Raw genomic sequence first — 21,204 nt, forward strand, 5'->3', positions numbered from 1 at the left:
TATTGTGACATAGGCATCTATGTGAGAGTAGATAGCAAGGATTCAGGGGCAGTCATGAAGTGCTAATCCGTCGCTGCGGGCGCGACTACAGCTGCTCTTTCCCGCTTCAAACTAGCCTTCCGTGCTCTCCTCTTCGCCTTGAGTTGCGATCGTCGCTCACTTTCCTTCAACCTGCGCAAACGATCGTCGATGTCGACATACTTGCTGCCTACATCAACAAACTCTATAGGAGGTCGGCCTTCCTTTTCGACAATGTGTGTTTCATGCTTAACCGGAGGCACGCGTGCGAGTATTAACTTCAAGCTCGCTTCTTGTTTAGCTTTCTCATGGTGCACAGTGGCAGCGCGCTCCAACTCTGCAGGAATGATGGGCTCCTGTGACAATAGTCAGCAAACACAATCTTATCACAACATAGTCAATGCAACAGACGTAGCCCTCAACGACCGGCTCCCAGAACAGCCGTTGATAACGTTCACGAGCACGATCATTGCCTTCTTCCATTTGCCGATCGGCTTGACTGGCGTCTCCGCCCAACTCTTGAATTCCCTCCGTACCAGCCAATTCAATCTGCGATTGCCGAGTCTGTTTCCTTTCCGTGATGCCGAGAATCTCTTCCATCCCGACTAGGAAACCGGTTTGCAGAGGCTTGCCCTAAAAGATGAATGTCAGAAAACACTAAAGTTTAAAGGTGCTCCAGGCAATTCCGGGCGACGTAGCAGTGCATACACATAATCATGCTGCGATGATGGGACACGATGTACAGACTGCGTTAAAATTGAAACATTCGCTGTGCTCACCTCCTACAAGCATCGTTTCAGTCGATCATCCAAAGATGCCCCGTGAGTATTTAGCACCGTATCATGACAGAAATGCAAATCACCTGAGGAGTGATTAGCATACAGAACACGCGTTTATCATAGCACGAAGTTAATGAAAACAGAAAGCCATGTATGTAAGGTTTGTCTAACCATGACGATGTCTTCAAGACTAACGGACTTGATGTTCTTCACTGGACATGAAGGAATACGGACACAATCACACAATTTCATGACTCACCTTCCGCCAATTCTCTTCCAAACCCTTCAGCCTCAAAATCGCAGCAACTCGCTGCATGCTGATGCCCTTCCGTTCCGACAGCGTTCGTACAGTGTAAACAGCAGGATTGGACATGAACTCATTGTAGATCACGGCACGAAGTCGATCCGAGATGGGTGGGGGAGGTCTGAAGGTGCGGTTTAGGGGGAAAGGCTGAGGCACAGGTTAGAACGTGTGTCGCAATGCAGGAGGCGCGGCAAAGACTCAACTACTTCGCCACCCAGCCAGTTCCGTGGCCGACGTGATGTCTCGTACTTTTTGCCTTCCGTCCTCAGCCACTGCTCAAACGACACGTCTCGAAAGCCGGAGCGTTCCTTAGCGGGTACATCTTCCGCGTCATCTTTCTCTGTTTCTTCCTGACGCAAGATGGCGGAGCAGTTCAGATCACGACTATGAGCAGTAGTCCACGAGCGAGCAGTGCGCTGCAAGCGAGCATTGCGCAGGAATGAGAGCATTTGGGTGATGCCAACACCAAAAACCGCTGTGGTCTGCTGATAGTCACATGACGCCTCACGATCGATCGAGCCAGGCTTGAGCCAGGCCACATCGAGGAATTTAAATGGGGAAATAATCTATAAACAGTCGTCTATGTATATGGGCGAAATGTATTCTTAAATGTGTTCATATCGAGTTTCGGCGAGCGCTTTTCCCTCTCGTCTTTGCTGACGGGGCAGCTCTCACATCTCCGACGAATGCAGAAGGTAAGCGTCCTTCTTCCCCCCACTTTTCTAGGAGCTGTACCGCCGCTTCGTACCCCTTCTTCTGAATCTCTTCAAATCTGCCAAATTGCAAGGTGCCGAACTGAAAAGGGTCAACCCGCGCTGATAGGAATCGTGAACGCAACTCACCTCTTGCACAGGTAGTCCCATATAGAGACATCCAGGCATCACCTTGACTTCTTCCAGAGTTTTCACACTTGACACACTAACGGATAGAGGAGAGTAAGTATGGTGCTCAAAATGAGCGTCGGCTAACTTACTATGCAAGGCGACTTTGCAACTCAGTGATGGCAGGAATGTTTCTGGCATTTGAAAATGGATTCCAGCGATTGATGAGAAGCCACCATCCTGAGATAGAGTCTCCAAAGTTACGAGGAGAGTTGTCGTCGAGCTTCCAAAACCCGTCAGCTGCCAGTTGGCTGACCAAGGAATAGCAGCTCACCGAGCCAACGTCGGATGCAATCACAGCACTCGCTCCCATAGCTAACATGGCAGACACCTGTATGGAGTGAGTCACTGAAACTATGTACTGTACTATTTCACGCACCGGTAGATTGTCAACTGTGAGTATAACAGTCAGTCTACTGCCAGTCTGGTCCATTCAAAAGCGACTTACTGTATCCGCCGTCCACAAGCATGTTTCCATTGTCACACAAAGGAGGCAGAAGACCTACAAGCGTCATTGATGCGCCTGCGTGACAAGTGAATCAGCATCTTGTCGTACAACTATCCATCCGGATAGACTGACGGATGAATCTCCAGGCAAAGCCAGTCTCATGGATCTCCATTCGTGATGTGTTGATATTGGTCGAATTGCAGAAGAACGGCAGCCACATGTCTTCAATGTGAAGATCGTAGAAAGCCTGTCATCATCATGGTTCAGACAACTCGCCACAAGCCTATGACAATACAGACCTTATAGATAGACCTGTTGAACTCGTGTCCCTGTGTGGCGGGATGTCAGCTGTCCGCAGCAGCGCCGAACTGCTAGGACTTACTGTAGTGTAGGCCACGATTGGATATGTCACATCGGACAGCATCCTCCAGACGTTCCCCATTCTTGAGCTAAACTGCTTTGTTCGTCCAGCGCTCGAGATAGCATCTCCCTCTCGTGCATACAGACCGCCCACGAATGCGCCCATACTGGTACCTTGGGTCTGCTCAGTTGAACGCTCTCACTATGTCTGTAGCCTCACGCACCACCGATGAGGTCAATAGGTATACCGGACTCTTCTAGTGCTCTCAGAACACCCTGTGATGGAGAAGGCAATCTGAATGGTCTACCTAGCGAGTTGGACTTCAATACGTACCAAATGAGAAATACCGCGTGCACCTCCTCCGCCAAGAACGACACCAACCGACTTTCCACAAAGTCTTCTTGCTAACCGCGCGAAGTCGCTAGTATGTGGAGAGCGCTGCGGACGGGGCTCACTTGTCCCTTGCCGATACTTTTTGATGCCACTTTGCACTTTGTCCCTGAGAGTCCGCAAAGCTGTAATGGCCGCCGGATCTTGGTGAGCGGCGGCCGCCCTGGGTACGGACGCCATGAGTCCCTGGCGTGCTTCGTTTACATTTATGCTCATGTCAATTCGAATGATGTAGCCTTCTTACCGGTAACTCCACATGGAAGTGTTGATGGACCCAAGGTCGGTTCTAACTCCCGTCATCAGATTTCGAGACAGTCAGCTGCGAAGTCCATGGAGACATACCTTCAACCATTGGCGAGTGGAGCCTGGGACGACGGACCGATCGGGATGCAACAAGATCAGTTCCTTCCTGGCAGTAGTCTTCAAAGAGAGTAGAAGACGTTCATATTCTCCAATGCTGGGGTCATCTCCCATACCGACTACCAACACGCAGTCTGCCTACAAACACTGTGAACAACGCACGGCCACCGTCAGATGAATGCATACCTGACGAATGCAAGTCTGCGTCCAAGAACTGCTCACGGCGGAGTCTGCGACGTAGAGAATCAGTCTGTATTTCTGCTCCTGTTCCGTGAGCCAACCCGCAGCTTTGAGCTTGCCCATCTTCGAAAATGCATGGCGACCCAAGTGGTTGGACATGGATGCCTGGTTGAGGTAAGAAGTGGGCGCTCCGATACTCTCAAGAGTTGTATGCAGCTTTCGAGCAAAAGCATCCAAAGGGACATTGCGTGAAACGGGTAGCACTGCTACGGTCTTCAAATTTGTATTGCTCCGCGAGAGTTCCATCGGAGTGCTCTTGAACGATTCTACCTCGGTTCGGACACGAGATGCAATCATCTGAAGAATTCTGCAGCAACTGTGAGAATCTCAATTGCCCGTCGTTCATGGTACTTACTGAGCAGTTGCCCGCGGATTCCTATCAAGAAATGTCAGAATTAGGATCATGCGATATGGATCTCTGACTCACCGAGATGAAATCGCATTAAATAGCGTTCGAGGCATCCTGATAAGCTCGGTATCGCGTATTGCGTGTACTGTGTTTCTTCGAGGTGAACCAGTAATCACATCCAACTCCCCGACCGTGTCGCCTTGACCATACTCGGCGAGGATGCTGATCCCACCTCCTTCCTTATCGACGATGGCTCGGAGGCGACCATTGATAACTATGTAGAAGCTATCACTGGTATCATTAGGTCGCCATAACACCTGGCCTGCGTCGACTTGCATCCAGTCCAGCGATCCATCAATGTGCAGGACTGATCGCCGGATTAGCATCCGAGCACTAAGAGACCCAGAGAACGCAGCTCACCAATAGGCGACAATAGTGAGATGAGACGCTTCGCTAACGTCAAAAGGACGATTGGCCGCTTCTCCAGAAGTCGGTCAAGAGCCGGAGATGGCAAAAAGCCCACATAGGTATCCGTTTTGGCAACAATGTCAACATACGACGCGATCTGGCACAACGAAGCTGCCGGATGTCACTTCATGGACTCTCTGCGACTGGACCACACTCACATAGATATCCTGCAATACCTCCAGGCTTGATCGTAAAGAGCGGCTTTCGAGAGTCTCCATTTAGAGGCGCAGCAGATCTAGGTACATCCGAGCTCCAAGGTCTACTATCACTCCTATGCAGTCCCGCCTTTGGCCGCATTGGATGCTCATCCTCACTTGGGGATTGAGCTCCTGTTTTCTCGCCACCTGCAGAGGACTTTGCAGGTGGTAATAGAATGTCCAGGAACCCCTCGATAACATAGAAAAGACCTGTAAACGGAACACTTAGAGATTTCATCAGACAAATGGAAGCGCATGTACCTGTATTTCGCTCTCCTGCTTTTGCCAGGACTGAACCTGCGGGGAAAAACAGGATCTCTACCTCGTTGTCCAAGCCACTCATGTGTCCTTCATCGTTAAGTGTGGAGGACATCCCAGTCATGCTGGACGCGGTATCATCACCCATTTGTAGCAACGTTAGCGACCCAAATGAAGACTTCGGAGGCCCACTTCTTGTGTCACTAGGAGATAGAACAGGTGATGTTTCGACAGAATCTTCGCCACTGATTGGTGGTTGCAGCAGTCCGATCGATTTCGCTATGCAGGACATTACCTCCTCTCGTAGATCGAATTCGTCAGCAGACATTCGCCTAATACGATTTTGGTTCTCGTTTATATGCGAGGCGCGTGGCTGCGCAGTTGTACGCGGATCATAGAGCGTGCTCATCCTACGCGACGGCGGCCCGGAAGATTCCGCAATCTGTCCCGTCGAAGTGAGCAAATCTCCAGCTTGTACCATCTGTCGCAGCGTTTGTCCTTTGAGTGCCGGTGGCTGGTACGTAGAGCTACCCTTGACTTTGTCTTGCACGTTCTGAGGCAGTAATGACGTTCTTGAGGAGTTCTCCGAGGATGAGGGCGGGCTGAAGTAGTCACTCTCAGTATCTGACTCCGCAGAGAGCGGGACACTGTCAAATCGTTGCCGAAGTTGCCTCAGTCCGCTCTCATAAAACACCTGCGGTAGTGGATGACACGCAAGTTCGTTGATAGCCTTCTCAGTGCGAAGGACCTCAGTAGTCAGACCCAGGTAGTTATGTGCGGCATTGAAAGTCACTCGCGAGAATCGAGTCAAGATTACTAGGATTAATGTTGATATCGGATCGGCGGCGATTTTAGCAATAGTCACTCACCTTGCACGATATGGGCAGTAGCTTTGGGGAATTTCTTTGTAAGTCCACGGAATGCCTCTGCTGGGATGACAGCCAGACTGCTATCCTCTACAGCGCGGGCAACGACACTGTAATGATTGTCATGTCCCGTACTTGCGCTCGCACGAGGGTGAGCGGATGATGAGCGACGTGATGAATGCGGTTGTGAGAATTCTGCTGAAGAGGACCGGTAGAGGGGAGACGTCATGCCGTCAGGATGGATGGTCGAACCAGATGACGATATCGACGGCCTTCGTGCCCTAGACACCGGGGATGGCAGGTCGAGATTCGAGACGTCAGAGTCAGATTCTTGAGGGTGACTTCGCAGCGGCGTCTGGCCTGCCGTGGAAAGCCCCACTGGTTCGAACTCTTCGTTATCTACATCTCGCCAACTGAGCTTGACATTCTCGGTGAAGAGACTGAGGATGGTGAACAAGCTGGAAAGCATTCCTCCCGAGCCCACTTCGTTCAATAGCTGGTAGCCATTCATATCCTCTTCATCCCATGCACCCGGTTGAGATGCGTCGCTTGGTAATCCTGTTCGTGCGTATACCTGAACGGAGCCGTCGATCACGCAGTAGAAGCTCTTATCCTGGTCCAAAGACAACGTGTCTCCCGCGATGAGTCGTCGTGTCTGCAGATGCCTTGCGAGTTCATGGAATACCTAGAAAACCATTAACTGCTTTCTGAGTCGAGAACAGGCGGTAGACGCACCGGTTTCTCGAGAAATCCAAACACTCGGACTGCCTGCAAGAACTCGTCCAAATAATTATGAAAAGTGGACATATGATCTGGTGTGTTGACATCCGGATTGAGCTCCTGAGCATCTGCCTTGATCAGCGGAGGCTCCTTCAGCTTCGTATATGTATTGAGATAGCGGAACCGGATCCAGTAGTTTAGGGCAACGGCCGAGAGCACGAACATGATAGCGAAGGACCAGAAGTTGAGCTGAGTAATATATCAGCACCTCTGTACACACTTGGACGATAGAAAGCTCACCGTCAGGGTCATGGAATAAGACAATATCGCATAGATCCATCTCGGGATGGTGATGGTCACAAAAGCAGCGAGTGCTTTGATACAAGACAGCATCCATACTGTATCTTGTGTCAGCACATCTGGGGGCCACTTCAGCATGACTGAAACTTACGTATGACCCAGAAGAACGCTGAGATCAGCATGACCAGAGGGTGCCTGCTATAATCCACAGACCTATCCGAGGCGTCCATCGTTGTACTATTGTTGAGTCTTTCTCAGATGAGGTTCAACTTTCTGGTCTTTGGAATACGTTTGGCCGTCCTCGAGTTAGCGCAGTGTGAGGAGCATGCCCGTACTCGTGGATTGGTGGTGACAATGCACAGAGAGCAGCCGCAGGCACTTCTTATTACGTCGCGATCAATTACTGCAGCGACTAAGCGCTCATCGTGCATCTCAGATCCAACGAATTGCAATAATCCCAACAAAGTGGGTTTATGCATATGAACATGAAACATAGCAAGATGGGTATATATTGGTAGTACACGAAGGTAGAAGCACACCGCTCGTCATACGAGTGATTAAGACAGCGCTCAGGGAGGGCAGGGGGGAACCAGAAGTTGCACAAGATGAATGGCGTCGGACATTCTGTCACTATAATCCAATGAAACGGAGAATTAGATACATCATAGAACAAAGGAAACGGATGGCCGAAAGGCCCGCACTGCGAACATGAGATTAGCTTGAAGCTGGAGGAGCATAGAATGGCATATAGACATACAGGCAGTAGAACAGGAACGTGAGGTATGGGTTGAAGGTGTCATCCTCTCTGAGCAGGCTATCGGCCCAGTTCTGGAAGGTAGTCGACGTGAACACCAAGATCAACACCCTGAAGAATGACCTGTCAACTCGAGAAATGACGATATTACTTGGCAACGCACATATTCGTTGCAATCCAGGACAAAACGACATTCGTCCGTAAGTTGCGATCGTGATCCGCCTGCTTCGTGGCCGCATCACGGTGTTCCTTCTCCTCAGGAGGCTTCACCGAAAGAGCGTAGCGGGATGCGTTCCACAGTTGGTCGACGTCTTCGCGTGCGGTGGGAAGTTCGACTTCCAGGACCTCTTTGCCGTTTGAATTCTTCACCTTCTTTGCACCGCCTAGGTCTTTAGCAGCGCCATTATCTCCCTTCGTTCCCCTATGTGAACATTAATCAGCGACGTCATTGAGGGCATGTTGATGTCGTAGACGGACCAGGTGACATCGTGCAGGTTGCACATGGCGTACATCACTGACAGATACCTCGTCAAATCAACTTCGCAGACACACTCGTCTTCACTTACTCAAGATATTGACGTCTAGAGAGATGCGTTAGGTGCGCGACTGGACCAAGAGGCAGCAACACTTACAACTAGGCAGCAAGAACATGTACTGGATGAAGGAAGTGAACATGTGCCACGGCTCCAGGTAGATGAAGGACGACAAGAAGTAGCATCCATATGTTGCCGCCAATGAAATAACGATGTCGCGGAAAGTCGAGCTGGTCTCAATGAGGCTACATGACGAACCCCGTTAGGAATATGTCACATAGCTATGATGCGTCACTCACTTGTCGAAGTCCTTCCAGCCAGACAGGGTATGCGGGACCGCTTCATACACCGTATACGCAGCACACCACAGCGTAAGAACATTACAGAAGCCGAAGAGTAGCATGCAGAATGCGTAGATCCATTTCGAGCCCTGAGTGAAATATTATTAGTATTCGGAAGCTTTCGATTGGAGGAAGCTACTGACCTGCGGCCGATTGCCAAGCGAACACACCGTTACCACGAAGATCAGAGCAATATACAGCTGCGAGAGAAGTCAATAAAGATCTCAAGAGCAACATGACCGTGCGACCTTCAAGAAGACCTCGAAAACGGCAGCGCCCGCGCTCTTGCTGATCCAAGAGAAGGCATTCTCGGTGCTATTGCCGGACGTGGCGGTACCGACCAACTGAAAGCAGCGGCAATGAGTGCACATTATACGCTATGGTGACGGAGTGACTCACGAAGTAGAAAGTCAGATAGAAATTCGCCAAGGATATCCAGGTGAACAGGAGCTGAACGGCGTTGTAGATGAACTCAAACTGAACAGCATGATTAGCCACTGCGTGACTGAATGAGGTGTGAATAAGCACCTGGAGAAGCAACATCCTGAAAGGATTCTGTCCCGAAGTCCAAATCCTCCAGAAGAACACAGTAGAATGTACCGTGGCAAAAAGCGAGCCATTCAACCAGCGACGGCGCTGTGAGATGAATTCAGGGACCTGTGAAAGCAGTTAGTACTGGCCTTCAGTTGCACAAATGGCATGACATACAGTATTGGGGACATCTGTAGACGCCTTCGCGCTCTTCACATATTTCAGGCTATCCAATATACTGTGAGACAATGCTGAGGCAAATAGGGCCACGCAATGCACTTACATCCAAGCCTCCCTCTTCTTCGTTACAATCTCAAAGCACAGAATTCGGTCCTCCGCAAGGTACATGTTCCGCTCTGAAATTGGCATATTGTGAACGCGTAGTCAAGGCGACACAGATGAGAGACGCGTACCAAACAACCCTGCGCCGCTCGAGCCACCATGCATGGTCTCACCCCTGAAGTAGGAGGCCAACGGCCCCTTCCCATCCGGGCCGTTCTGCAAGGCCCTGTAACGGTATGCACTGAATGCACCAGGCAGCACGCTAATGTAGCCGAAGACGCTCTAAATTGGGTATTGTAAAAGTCCGCGCAAAACTGCAATTTCCCACTTACCTCCAGCGGCTTGTCGAGAATGTTGGACATCTTGTACTGCAGCGCAATTTGTGTAAATTGAAGCCAGAGACAGATTGCTATCGCCTATAACTTACCTCAAAATTCTGTGAGGCTGCCAGCGGGCTTTTGATGATATCCCAGCAAGCGCGTCCTTTCTCGACGCAAATTCTAATGGAGGATCAGATACTGAATACTGGTACTAATGATGCCGGATCACTTACTCCCCACATGCTCCGCCGACGTTAGAATGCCTGTCGAAGCCTATATGCCACATTCAAATAAGCATATAATGTACGTGAACTGAGCTTGCTTGACTTACATTTCCAGAGATCGTAGATGGACGTCCCAGTCGGCTTGGTACCAACGTCCAAAAGCACGCAGACTACACAAATGGAGACGTCAGATCCCCCACAGGCTTATCCAATAATAGTATCACCATTTGGCTTGATGAGTGGACCGAAAGCGTTGAAGAACCACCGGTGGCTGTTCGTAGATCAGCAGTGAAGCTCCGCAGAAATCTATGAATTTTACCGACCTGTTCAGTTTCTTCTTGTTCTGTTCCTTCAAGCAGAATATGATTTGTACAGGGCACGCCCCCGTCGAGACTTCACCCTTCTCTGATACAACCACATTTGAGGTGAATCTAGGAATAATCGATCAGCCGGAATATATGAGCTGGCAATAGAACTAAGCATACTCGAAGATGTGCGCCGTGACGTCTTTGCCTCCAACGGTATCCTTGGCCACACCTTCCTGGTAACAGCCCATCTATATCGACATTTAAGAATGACAATCCCTTCATTTTATATGACAGCTGAGTGATTTACCAAGGTCAAGACTTGGAGAGTGCGCTTGTTGACTTTGCTTCGACCATCGGACACGACGCATACAACGACCTTCTTCCAGCCGTCGGGTCCCCACATCTTCGAACGAGTACGAGAGCAGAGGTGTGCAACATTTTTGAGGGCGCTGCGTCTAATAATAAGCGATGTCTTACGATCAAATCTCATATCACCTACGCGTTCATAGTGCGGAGAAACAGAATTTCGTCTTCGTTGTACATGGTCATTACAATGAACAGTTCTGTGTGACGCTTGTACAGATACGGCCTCAGAGAATACTTGTTGAGCATGAAATCGTCAGGATCACAAGTGGCCGCCGTGTACCGCAATTTGGTCATCTCTTCGACATGGTCCATGCCCTTGGGAACGATGAATGAGGGGGCCTGCATGTCCAGCACGAGATTGCCCTCCTGCAGCTCGACCTGCTTCACGGCGCGTTGTTTCAGCAGCTTCTCGCGGACAGCGGACCAGCCGATGCCCGGCCTGAGCTGCTGCATCGGCGGGTAATCCAGTTGATACTGGCTGTAATCGAGGGACGGGACAGGAGGGGTATTGCGCAGATCGACCTGGCTCATTTCATAGCTCGGATTGAGGTGGGCCTGCGAGTTGGCCCAGGCACTCTTGTACGACTCGCCATCCCACTGTTGAGAGTTGTAAGTCTGCGCTGGGCTTTGGTAGTAACCTTGGCCGGTAGAATGAGGCTGCTGAACAGGAGGGGCAGGGGGATAGTCCGGCGCGAGACTGTTAGAGGTGGGAGGGTAATCTGGGTAGGCATTGTTGCCCGGACGAGGACGGTAAGGATCGTGCTGCGGTTGCGCGCGATAAGCCATTGGGACGCGCGCAAGTTGGTATCACGGAAGGAATGTACGGAGAAAGGAATGAACGAAGCTCGAGGGCGACGGGAGAGAAGACCAGGGACGAGGGGATGGGTATATTTCCAGCAGTGGGAGGGTATCAGCGTTGCCAGCGACACTGGTCGATGTTAGAGTTGCAGCCTCAGGTTCCCTTCCTTCTAGAAATGGCAACTGTTGCCGTTCCCAAGCATCCATCCATGGCGTGGCCATGCGCACGCCTTCACATCGCAGGCCGTCGTGAGGCCAAAGATCATGGGATAGATCTCGGGACACCATATTACGTGAATATCAATCGCACAGAACAAGCTTTATGTAATTGCAAGGAGATGTACATGGAACTCGGAAACGACAGGCAACAGCACGATTCCGCAGCACACTGATCGCAAGGAAGCGTGCCTACATGCATCTACCCGGGGCACAAGCTTCTCAACTCAGGAACCGGAGGCAGCAACTCGACCGCTCATACCAACGAACCGGAAATATCACGCGGCGCAGGGCATCGGAAACGCATCAACGTAGCATCGACCTGCTTGACATGAACCATCGGTAGCACGACGCGTCGGACCATTGAAGCCATAAGCGCATAAAGGGCACCCGCCGGGTTCCGGGAGAAACTCGGTCAGCACGACACTTCACAACGTTCACATGCGCCTGACGCTGTGCAACAGAGAACGGGCAGCAAATGGGGACAAGTGTATGCATAAGTCGCATGCATGCTAGTGCGCTTTATCCTAGGAGAGTTTGGGCCGCCGAGGCCTTAGAACGATCGTGTTCGTTCTCGATTCATCCGCGGATATACCTGACTGGCAGACTTCTGGCCCATTTGCAACGAGAGCAGCTCCTAAGGAAGCCAGTCCAGCCACACGGCTGAGCGAGAACGCAGAAGGAAGGGGAAGAACGCCGGTACGGGTCAGCCATCGATGGGAGTGCCCACTGGCGTGCCGCTCAACAACAAATATTCCCACGCTCCTCAGCCCGCCACATTGCCTCCGCCGTTCTTCCTCCCTTGTACTCAACCCTCACTCACTCTCATCCCTCCACTCCCCAGCTAGCCACTAGCAATCGTCCTATCGTTTCAATCCTTTCTGTTTTACGGTGAGTATTCATTGTTTTCCGATTCCTCGGTTTTATCCAGCATCGGGCAGCCATCATCGCCTCGCGGACGCCTCGCCGTCACGGCCGAGGGCTTGCATACCGATGCCCCGTCCGCGTCCAGCTCACGACCGTCCTCGAGTGTATAGTTGTACTCGATCAAGGGCTGTTCATGCTCTGTGCAGTGCACAGAGTTTGTTGCTCCCAGGCCAGCGTCGTGCGGCTACCGACGCGTAACCGCCGCTCTCAGCTCTTTCTCTTCCCCTCATTCTTTGAATCCTTGAAACTTACCTTCATTTTTTGGTCAACTGCAGTAAAATACCCAATGGCCGACTCGTCATCGCTCAGATTGGACCTTCGGGTCGGTGGAAAGTACAGGCTGGGAAAGAAGATCGGTTCAGGCTCTTTCGGTGCGTCGAGGCGTGGCGTCTCATGTTCCGTGTGCTGTGGTATTAACATCAGGCAAAGGTGACATTTACCTTGGAGTGAACATCATCTCTGGCGAGGAGGTCGCCATCAAGCTCGAGTCTGTCAAGGCGAAGCACCCCCAGCTTGAGTACGAGTCCAAGGTGTATAAGACTTTGGCTGGCGGCGTCGGAGTCCCTTTTGTCCGATGGTTTGGAACGGAATGCGACTACAATGCCATGGTCATTGACCTCCTTGGCCCATCACTCGAGGATCTGTTCAACTTCTGCAACCGCAAGTTCAGCCTGAAGACCGTCCTTCTGCTGGCAGACCAGCTGGTACGTCATGCTCTTCGTCATTGTTCTTCATGGTCTTCCTCATACTCATGTGCGCCACGTCAGATATCCCGCATCGAGTACATACATTCGCGTAACTTCATACACCGTGACATCAAACCCGACAACTTCCTGATGGGTATCGGGAAGCGTGGCAACCAGGTCAACGTCATCGACTTTGGTCTCGCCAAGAAGTACAGAGACCCGAAGACTCATCTTCACATCCCCTATAGAGAGAACAAGAACCTGACAGGAACGGCTCGTTACACGTCCATCAACACCCATTTGGGTGTCGAGCAGGCTCGCCGTGATGATCTTGAGTCTCTTGCATATGTGCTGATGTACTTCCTTCGAGGCGGACTGCCCTGGCAGGGCCTGAAGGCTGCTACCAAGAAGCAGAAATACGACCGTATCATGGAGAAGAAGATGACTACCCCAACGGACCTGCTTTGCCGTGGCTTCCCCAATGAGTTCGGCATTTTCCTCAATTATACTCGTGCCCTCCGCTTCGACGACAAGCCTGATTACTCCTACCTCCGCAAGCTGTTCCGAGACCTCTTCGTCCGTGAAGGCTACCAGTACGACTATGTCTTCGACTGGAGCGTCCACAGGAACCAAGAGGAGGGTGGAGCTAGTTCCAGCGCTAGAGGAACTGGTCGTCGCAAGGTCGTCCAGGAAGAAGAAGAGCCTCGCATGCCGGACCGGATGTAAGTTTCGACGATCAACACATGCGCTATGGTCGTGTTTTGATCATCGCTATCTCAGGTTGCGCTCGCACACTCGCCAGCAGCAGCAGGCAGCTGCCGGTGCGGTCGGTCAGCAGAGGATCAACCGCGGAGACTGGTAAACCCTTTCGGCCACAATGAGGGGTTTTGGTCTCTTGAGCGCGTCCGGAGTACGACCGAGCATGGGGGCGGAGGGAAGGTGAAGGGAGAACTGCTCGGTTTTATTTTTGGTCGCCTGTCGTGTTTGGCGCCACGGTTGTCGATTTAACATATTGGTCCACGGCGCTCTTGGAGAAGAACAAGATAGGGGCAGTCCATGGAATTTGCGTGGTGGGAGCAGGTCCGGTCCGTCGAGGTCGTAGAAGCTTGCAAACGACATCCAGCCTTTCGACCGACTATGACCTGGTCATTGTTCCGCTCGTTCACACCACACATATCCTGGCTTGCGGACAACTCATCATCTCCGCATTCGCCCATCCTTACTAGAATTCTTCGCCAAGGGACCGCTTGCCACACGCCCGCTGGTCGTCATGCGCCATATCGCCTCGGTTTTGTTCCCATACGGACGCTCGTTTCTTTTCAAGCCCTTCTCCCAGAGATCCTCCTTTCGAGGGTTGATGTGGGGATTGGCTGTCCTATTCCCACCGTCGTGCAAGAGATTTCCCTCGCGCCGTATGTTGCGATGTTAGTGTTCGTGCAAGTCCCACTCCATCACGTTCCAGTGTCTGTATATACAAACCACATCACCCACCCCGTTCCTTTCCACGTCTCCTTTTCCCTGGTCATCTCTTTGTCCCTACACGCATACGTTGCTTGATCTTGTTATCCTCTTATCTTCCACTTCTTCGGTACTCGGCCGTCACGTTGGTTGGGTCTGGTGAAGGCGCGTTGGATGGGAGAGGGCGCCGCGTCTGATCTCGTTGGATGGTGGGAGGATTGGGAGGGAAGGTTGATGGAGTACGGAAAGATCAAGTGAAGCTGTCGGTATCGCCCCACTCTCTCATAAGTCGCATCTGTCAACATGGCCTTTATACCACCCTCCTCTGCCGGATATCTCTGATCAGGCGCGTCTCTTCCCTCTGTCTGTACTGTGTGCTCGAGCTATCTGCAAATCCCTGTTCGTAGCTTACGTGCAGTCCTAATGTATGTTTGGACTATGTGTGCCACAAATGTGTGCGATATCAAACCAACAGTCGCGATGCCTCGTCTGATTGTTGACCGTAGAATGGCTGTCTCTCCCAACTTGACTGATTGACGTGTCGCATGATCATCAAGCGACGTCGAGCATGAGATGCTGATATGTTGCAAAATTTGCCAGCATGCTTGCGCTCGAATGAGAATGAATATTCTGAGGTAGTGGGCCTATGTAGGACCGCCCGCGCAGGGCTGGGGCCTGCCGATCTCGGTAGAATCTGTATCTGGGATGCGATCAATTTAGATCCGCGGCAGCACGTGGGCGATGAGGGGAACTGGGCAGAGTCTGGTGCAGACAGCGTTAACGGTTGTAGCAGCAACAGCAACACCTCAGTTCGTTGTTCCCGGCTCTCGGCTTGCAGCTTTCCTCCCACCATCTGCTCGCTGGTAAGGTGGACCTAGTCTGCCTCTTAATGTCCTTGCTGCATTTGCCGGACTAAGGGATACACACTTTGAGTACGTTGCTTAACATAGTGCGTATCCCGACGCGCCCTCTCGTACATACATTCGTGCTCGGTGCTCACGGCTTCGTTGTTCACGCTCAGCCTTAATGCTCACATCGCAGTGCCTTTGACTTGGTTATCTTAGCTTACGAACGAACATAAATGCCTCGCACGACGGCCTCTGACGATGGCTCTTCGCACTATTCGCCCACCTCTGCCGTGTCAACTCCTGCATGGGCTCCGCCACGGACCCCACTTACTCCTCACAAGCTCGCCAAGCTAGCCAACGCCTTGGGTGTATCGACCCCTCTTCCTGCGATATCTTATAGCGCCACCCTGACCACCTCACCGCTGGTCCCTGCTTCGTCACTGTCGCCGTCGTCTTCGGATTACCTTCGACGCTCCCCTTCACCTTCCGCAGCATCAGTGCAGAGCTTCGCCTCTACTGCGTCATCAACGAAGTATCTGCTTCACGTAATTCCCCCTGCCCATTTACCGCACGAGTCTGATGCGCTTGACGAACCTGACCTTCTCCTACCACCATTCGGTGCATCGGGTTACCATATGCAGTTCCGTCGTGGCATCCTTGTTCCTGTGTATTCGACGCTGTCGAGTCAGCTAGCGGCCATCGCGAAGGAATACGCGCTGCCGAGCACGGTCGGCCTAGTTTTATACCTCATCCTCACGTCTGGGCAACCCTCGAGTGGATGCCCCGATGATGGCACTGAACATGACGAGCCAGGTCCACGCATATCTGAAGACAGTTGGAGACGCATATGGCACCGCGTCGTTAAGGCAGAGAAAGAGGATAGCCTGCCGGCAGGTCCTCGACCCATCGGCCTGGGACTCGCAGCATCATCACCAGCAGCCACCTCATCGTTGCAAGACTCCTCTAATTCGTCTCTACGGCCATTTCTGTCACCCGGAAAGGTGGATCCGCCCTTGTCTGCGATCTCGATGACTCCCACTCCGTCGACAGCCTCCCATTCCGTTTTCTCCTCGCAATCTGGGATTGAACCCCCAGAATCCGTGTCTTCGGTCTCCGATATGGAAGGCCACGAACTGATCCTATCAGGCTTGCATTCGCCCGCGTTGATACCTATCCTTGCGAAGTTTGAGTTCGACATCGACCGCCAGAAGGCCTCATGGTACGAGCCGTGGCTGAGGAGCAGGAAAGTCAATCAGGCAAAGCGTGCGGCAAGTAGATTGGAGTCCAGATTACGAGCCCAATCACGATCAGAGAAGAGTGAAGATGTTGGAGGCGAGGCTGAGGAAAGGAGTGCCCCATTTGATCTGGAGCTAGTAACACGGATGAGGGAGACCGAGTCTGTACCTGCCTTCCTGCGTGAGCTTCGCGCAGATGTTGCTGATGTCCACGAGGAGGGTTACACCCAGCTCGAGGATGAGGAGGAGGAGGAGGAGGAGGAGGAAGATCATGAAGAGACCGACCCGGCCGCTCAGCTCCACGTCGACGCGCATGGCGACCCATTAGCGGATGTCTTTGGCAACGATGTGCAGACTTGGTCAGACCTCCATTCTGAGTCGCAACCCCATCAGTTTAAACGGCAGACCAATCGCAATGTCGTAGACTTGGCTTTGGATGGCGCGGCCATGTCAGCTCTCCCGGACGACCTCGAATCGGACGAGAACGAGGAGTGTAATGATGAGGCTGAGGTTGCAGACTTATGGCGTCGACACTCGCGACCACAACTGGTTGTTTCGATCCCTTCTTCCCCTGTACCGGACAAGCGTCGGTCATCGACTACCACGACCGGCACTGTCAAGCGGCATCCTCCGCCGCCCCTGGACCTGGCACCGTCTATGCCCTCGAGCGAAGGTATTGCCGTGCAGGGTAGCCCATTCGCGCCGAGCAGACCTGGCAGTATGGCATTTGTCGATGACGCCGTTCCTGCGAGGTCAATTGAGGAGCTGACCGAAGATGTGCACGAGCCGTCGGTCGAGCATGTCCAGGATGTCGAGCAGGAGGGGAGCACGATAGAGAGCCCAGAATTGGAACAGGGCGAAGAAATGTCGTTTGACGACCTTGACTTGGGTTTAACCGTGGATGAAGACAACATCGAGGTGTGGTCATTCATATCTTCTCTCCATTTGAAGGCTCAAGAGAATCTTCTAGTACGATGAGAGTGATCCGTATGATCGTCGGCGTAGTCAATTCATCATGAAGGCCCAGCTTGACGAGATCGAGAGGGTGGGTCTCACAATACATCTTGAAACGTCCTATTGAACATGCTGTAACAGAATCTTGTCGCGCTATCTCCTAGACGCTTACAATTGGATGCCATAGATAACCCCCGACGTCCCAGTTTCTCCGCGACGTTGTCGCCGCCACCTCAATGGGGCGCATCACCCAAGCCGATTGCGAAGACCAACCCATCTTCTCCTTTGCAGGGGTCAGTCGCTTATGATGTAGATAGCATATAGGAACGCTAATATATACCCCTTCGGTTCTGAAGTGATTTCACGTCGCTCTTAGCGGGTGCGTTGTGGCCAGCCGTGCCCTACACTGCGCTGAAGATGAACGGGCATCTGCCGTCCGAGTCGCGCTCAGGATCCGAGAGCCGTCCTCCCTCGCCGCCTCGTATTGCCTTCAACGGGATAACGACGGAACCGCCGCAAGGCGCGTTGCCCACGCGATCGCGTTCCGGTACTGTTTCCAATGAAACGCTGGCACGTCAGCACGACGATGACTTGTACCCTCCGCTTATCCCCCCTTCGCTACTGACGATCCACCGGAACAGTCTCGATTCTCCTATCATCCCTCTCTCTCCTGACCCATTCGGGCGGTACCCGTCCGAAGCCGAGGCCAGCAGACTTCATGAAGAAGAACGGCAATCAAGAATGCACCAGGAGGGGTCCCAAGCAGCAAATCCGAGCAGTTCTCGTCCCCCTCCACCCCGAAAAGTGTCTGTAGGAGCCTATGACCAGTTTGACCCTAATGACCGACAAAATGCACAGACACCGTCCAGTCGATTCTCCATCGACTCTGTCGCTTCCGACGACACAAAACCCATGAAAGGATCGTCCCTCGTAAGTATGAAAAACATCAAGAGATTGTGGAGGAAAACAAACAGCAAGCTGTCGATATCGCGACCCGCCACGCCAATATCAGAGTCCGGCCGGTCCTCGCCAAACTGGCCAACCTTCCACGATCAGACTACCAGTCGGCGGACATCCCGATCAGTATCCAAGTCGCCGAGGCCGTTTGAGTATGGCTCGTCGTCGGACTCGGCACAATCTCAGCCCAAGCCGCGGCGCAAGTCGAGTATGCAGTTCATCCAGGACGCGCGGAACGCGCTCGTGCCCAACCGCACGCCTCCTATGGATGGCCCACGCCAGTCATCGCCAGCGCTCCCTCCACTGCCTCCGTCCGCCGCTCCATCGCCGTCTGCGTCACCACAGTTCCCGTCCGCTTCGCCGTCGCCCCGGCTGCCGGACACCAAGCAGGGCAGTATTCGCAAGTCGATCCTCAAATCGATGAAAGGCTCCAGTTCAGGCTCGAGCATCGAGCTCCTGGGTGATGGGCAGGTACGGCGCCGGCGACCGAGCATCATGGACGGGAGCATCTTTTCTCCGGGGAGCATGAAGCACGCGTCAGCTGCGTCGCTCTCCGCTGCGCTCGCTGACATCCCGCCCAGCCCCGCGCTGCCCGAGTTCGCAGCAAGCCAAAACGTGCTCCGCCACCAGAGCAGCCAGTCGAACATCCTGAACGGTAACAACAACAATGGCGGCGGCAGGCGTGGTTCACAGCGCCTGCGGATGAGCCCGAGCCTGTCATCTGCGTCGATCTCGACGGCGGGTTCCTCGTCCGGGGGACAACTCACGCCGGGCATGTCGCCGCCGCGGCTGGGCGGAGGCGCGCTGAAGCAGCGGCGCTCGGGGTCGAGCTCGAGCTCGTCGATAGAGAGCCGGCCGAGCGTGGACGTGTCACAGTTTGAGATCGTGTCGCCCAAGTTGGGTGCGGGCATGGGGCCCGTGCCCCTCCCTGGCACTCCTGTGATGGCGGTGCCGTTCCAGTTTCGCGCGTTGGATCAGTCGATGGCTACTATGCGCTGAACGTGCACGAGTGATAAGATGCCTCAAGTTGTGCGTGCTTGTGATGTTGGCTCGCTCTTCGACGCTCGTGTGTCTCAGTATTCTCATGCTGACTGTGGTTTTACGATCCGACAGTGACCGTACTGGACACTCCCGCAACCCTCTTCTGCTGGAGGGCCGAGTCCGTCTGTGTCTGTGTCCCCCTCCAGAGCCGCACGCCGCGGCTCTCCATCCGCCAACCTTCGCTTTCGCTTTCACTTGCATTCGTTTTTTTCTCTGTTCATCCTTTCTCTTGCACTTCCTTCGTTCCTTGCGCACTAATCCTAACTATTCCTGTACATCCCGCCGCACGTCGACGTGCGCTTGCCGATACCTTCAGGTTGTACATACGCAGCACTTCACTTACCTCCTCGCTTTGCCCGCTCTACCCATTCTGTGTCGATACCTAAAAGCGCACCCCGCTCCATATTATACTTATTCCATCTCTTGTTTCTACACACTTCCATTCGGACCGCTGTCTTACTACTATCACTACTACATATATACACACCGCGTCGGTAAATTTGCACACGCCTTTGCGCGCATCTGTAACACAACTTGCCCCCGATCGAAATGCATGGCGCCGCGCGCCACAACGAACCTCCGCGCCCGCGTCCGAGGCCATGATGCCATTTTCAGTTGCTCGCCGCAGCACGCCCTACAGGATGCTAAGCGAGCGGTGCGGCAAGGATCGCGGAAGGGCTGAGAAGGCCGAGTAAAACCTGTTAAAATTGGTGCTCCGTGGAGTCCTTGCCAATTGCGGACGTGCTCGACGAGCCCGCTGAGATCGTCGTGAGGATACGGTCGATGTAGTTCGCGCCGCTCCTGCATCGCGCACCACGTGTCAGTTAAAATAGCCCTGCTGCAAGGTCAGCACGGGAGAACGGGACGTACCACTTCTGGTGCGTGAGCACGTCGCAGCCGAGGTCCTTCTCCTTGCGCTGCACGAGCTCGACGTACGCCTTCATGCCCTCGGTCTTATACCGTTGAGCAAGCTCCACTATGATACCGCTGGTCGTCAGCGCGCCCCCTTCTTGAACCAGCAAGCAACACGTACACGTAGCAGCCGCGTTCAAGTGCAGTCCCGCGAGCGAGATAAGCTGAAGGACGAAGCTGTCACATACATCAGCACCCTGCTAGCACCTCAACAGCAACAGCGCACTCACCCCTCCTTAGCCAAATCCCACACAAAGCTCTTCAAGTCCGCATCTGCATCTCCATCAGCCATCCATCCAGCCACTCTCGAAGGAGTGATAGACGCACCCGAGAAGCCCTGCGCGCTCCAGTTGAAGCTCGGCGAGAGGTTGTACACGAACCACTTGCCGGGGAACTGCTCACGGATGCGGCGTGCGAACCCGCGTGCCTGCTCGAGGTCCGGCCGCTTCGTCTCGAGCCAGATCATGTCCGCGTACGGCGCGAACGCGAGCTCGCGCTTGATCGCCGCCTGCCCGTCGGGTCGCGTTCAGCGGAAAGGATATGATCGAGTAGAACACAGCGCGACGTACCTCGA

General features: G+C 53.1%; 7 protein-coding genes across 7 annotated transcripts; 3 read left to right on the top strand and 4 right to left on the bottom strand.

Annotated features, from left to right (window-relative positions):
• Positions 1–62: 62 nt before the first annotated feature.
• Positions 63–1,555, bottom strand: LAESUDRAFT_696657 (uncharacterized protein; the record flags this gene model as incomplete). The annotated part of the gene is made up of 4 exons (XM_040906277.1): positions 1,305–1,555; positions 1,057–1,248; positions 430–651; positions 63–374 (listed from the first exon to the last, which is right to left on the bottom strand). The coding sequence occupies exons 1-4, from the start codon at positions 1,548–1,550 to the stop codon at positions 63–65; spliced, it is 972 nt and encodes a 323-aa protein (XP_040766309.1). The 5' UTR covers positions 1,551–1,555.
• Positions 1,556–1,655: 100 nt separating this feature from the next.
• LAESUDRAFT_723437 (patatin-domain-containing protein) lies at positions 1,656–7,288 on the bottom strand. Its single transcript, XM_040908417.1, has 23 exons — positions 7,091–7,288; positions 6,940–7,037; positions 6,655–6,888; positions 5,923–6,604; positions 5,057–5,869; positions 4,757–5,005; positions 4,551–4,709; positions 4,209–4,497; positions 4,137–4,157; positions 3,728–4,088; positions 3,524–3,679; positions 3,426–3,467; positions 3,125–3,367; positions 3,015–3,066; positions 2,813–2,964; positions 2,730–2,759; positions 2,563–2,677; positions 2,431–2,505; positions 2,362–2,375; positions 2,257–2,313; positions 2,075–2,205; positions 1,944–2,019; positions 1,656–1,896 (listed from the first exon to the last, which is right to left on the bottom strand). Exons 1-23 carry the CDS (start codon positions 7,167–7,169, stop codon positions 1,717–1,719), a joined length of 4,308 nt encoding a protein of 1,435 aa, XP_040766310.1. The 5' UTR covers positions 7,170–7,288; the 3' UTR covers positions 1,656–1,716.
• Positions 7,289–7,445: 157 nt separating this feature from the next.
• Positions 7,446–11,384, bottom strand: LAESUDRAFT_742299 (glycosyltransferase family 2 protein; the record flags this gene model as incomplete). Its single annotated transcript, XM_040911187.1, has 24 exons — positions 7,446–7,639; positions 7,697–7,804; positions 7,857–8,114; positions 8,171–8,207; positions 8,260–8,274; positions 8,326–8,471; positions 8,526–8,656; positions 8,711–8,767; positions 8,816–8,911; positions 8,967–9,044; positions 9,096–9,224; positions 9,276–9,324; positions 9,382–9,454; positions 9,512–9,662; positions 9,713–9,748; positions 9,808–9,880; positions 9,934–9,973; positions 10,032–10,094; positions 10,149–10,195; positions 10,248–10,355; positions 10,410–10,480; positions 10,540–10,681; positions 10,732–11,172; positions 11,197–11,384. 24 exons carry the CDS (start codon positions 11,382–11,384, stop codon positions 7,570–7,572), a joined length of 2,607 nt encoding a protein of 868 aa, XP_040766311.1. The 3' UTR covers positions 7,446–7,569.
• A 1,441-nt stretch (positions 11,385–12,825) lies between these two features.
• LAESUDRAFT_648611 (kinase-like protein) lies at positions 12,826–13,951 on the top strand (the record flags this gene model as incomplete). The annotated part of the gene is made up of 3 exons (XM_040904119.1): positions 12,826–12,910; positions 12,969–13,243; positions 13,307–13,951. The coding sequence occupies 3 exons, from the start codon at positions 12,826–12,828 to the stop codon at positions 13,949–13,951; spliced, it is 1,005 nt and encodes a 334-aa protein (XP_040766312.1).
• A 243-nt stretch (positions 13,952–14,194) lies between these two features.
• On the top strand, positions 14,195–15,044 carry LAESUDRAFT_42760 (uncharacterized protein). The gene is made up of 2 exons (XM_040902417.1): positions 14,195–14,776; positions 14,900–15,044. The coding sequence occupies exons 1-2, from the start codon at positions 14,282–14,284 to the stop codon at positions 14,939–14,941; spliced, it is 537 nt and encodes a 178-aa protein (XP_040766313.1). The 5' UTR covers positions 14,195–14,281; the 3' UTR covers positions 14,942–15,044.
• Positions 15,045–15,764: 720 nt separating this feature from the next.
• LAESUDRAFT_712679 (uncharacterized protein) lies at positions 15,765–19,676 on the top strand (the record flags this gene model as incomplete). Its single annotated transcript, XM_040906918.1, has 4 exons — positions 15,765–17,684; positions 17,737–17,811; positions 17,862–18,013; positions 18,077–19,676. 4 exons carry the CDS (start codon positions 15,765–15,767, stop codon positions 19,674–19,676), a joined length of 3,747 nt encoding a protein of 1,248 aa, XP_040766314.1.
• Positions 19,677–20,419: 743 nt separating this feature from the next.
• Positions 20,420–21,096, bottom strand: LAESUDRAFT_757303 (Phosphoenolpyruvate/pyruvate domain-containing protein; the record flags this gene model as incomplete). The annotated part of the gene is made up of 5 exons (XM_040912283.1): positions 20,420–20,519; positions 20,589–20,694; positions 20,752–20,807; positions 20,861–20,903; positions 20,958–21,096. The coding sequence occupies 5 exons, from the start codon at positions 21,094–21,096 to the stop codon at positions 20,420–20,422; spliced, it is 444 nt and encodes a 147-aa protein (XP_040766315.1).
• Between the last annotated feature and the right edge of the window lie 108 nt (positions 21,097–21,204).

This window comes from Laetiporus sulphureus, assembly GCF_001632365.1.
Source record: "Laetiporus sulphureus 93-53 unplaced genomic scaffold LAESUscaffold_10, whole genome shotgun sequence".
NCBI lineage: Eukaryota > Fungi > Basidiomycota > Agaricomycetes > Polyporales > Laetiporaceae > Laetiporus > Laetiporus sulphureus.

What these genes read in the sequence shown, in the direction of transcription:
- LAESUDRAFT_42760 (XM_040902417.1), top strand. Translation starts at nt 14,282, where the DNA reads ATGGAATTTGCGTGGTGGGAGCAGGTCCGGTCCGTCGAGGTCGTAGAA. An exon ending in TGTCCCTACACGCATACGTT is followed by an intron (nt 14,777 to 14,899) that starts GCTTGATCTTGT and finishes GGATGGTGGGAG; the next exon opens with GATTGGGAGGGAAGGTTGAT.
- LAESUDRAFT_723437 (XM_040908417.1), bottom strand. Translation starts at nt 7,169, where the DNA reads ATGGACGCCTCGGATAGGTCTGTGGATTATAGCAGGCACCCTCTGGTC. An exon ending in AGCAGGAGAGCGAAATACAG is followed by an intron (nt 5,006 to 5,056) that starts GTACATGCGCTT and finishes TTCCGTTTACAG; the next exon opens with GTCTTTTCTATGTTATCGAG. An exon ending in TGGGACTACCTGTGCAAGAG is followed by an intron (nt 1,897 to 1,943) that starts GTGAGTTGCGTT and finishes GACCCTTTTCAG; the next exon opens with TTCGGCACCTTGCAATTTGG.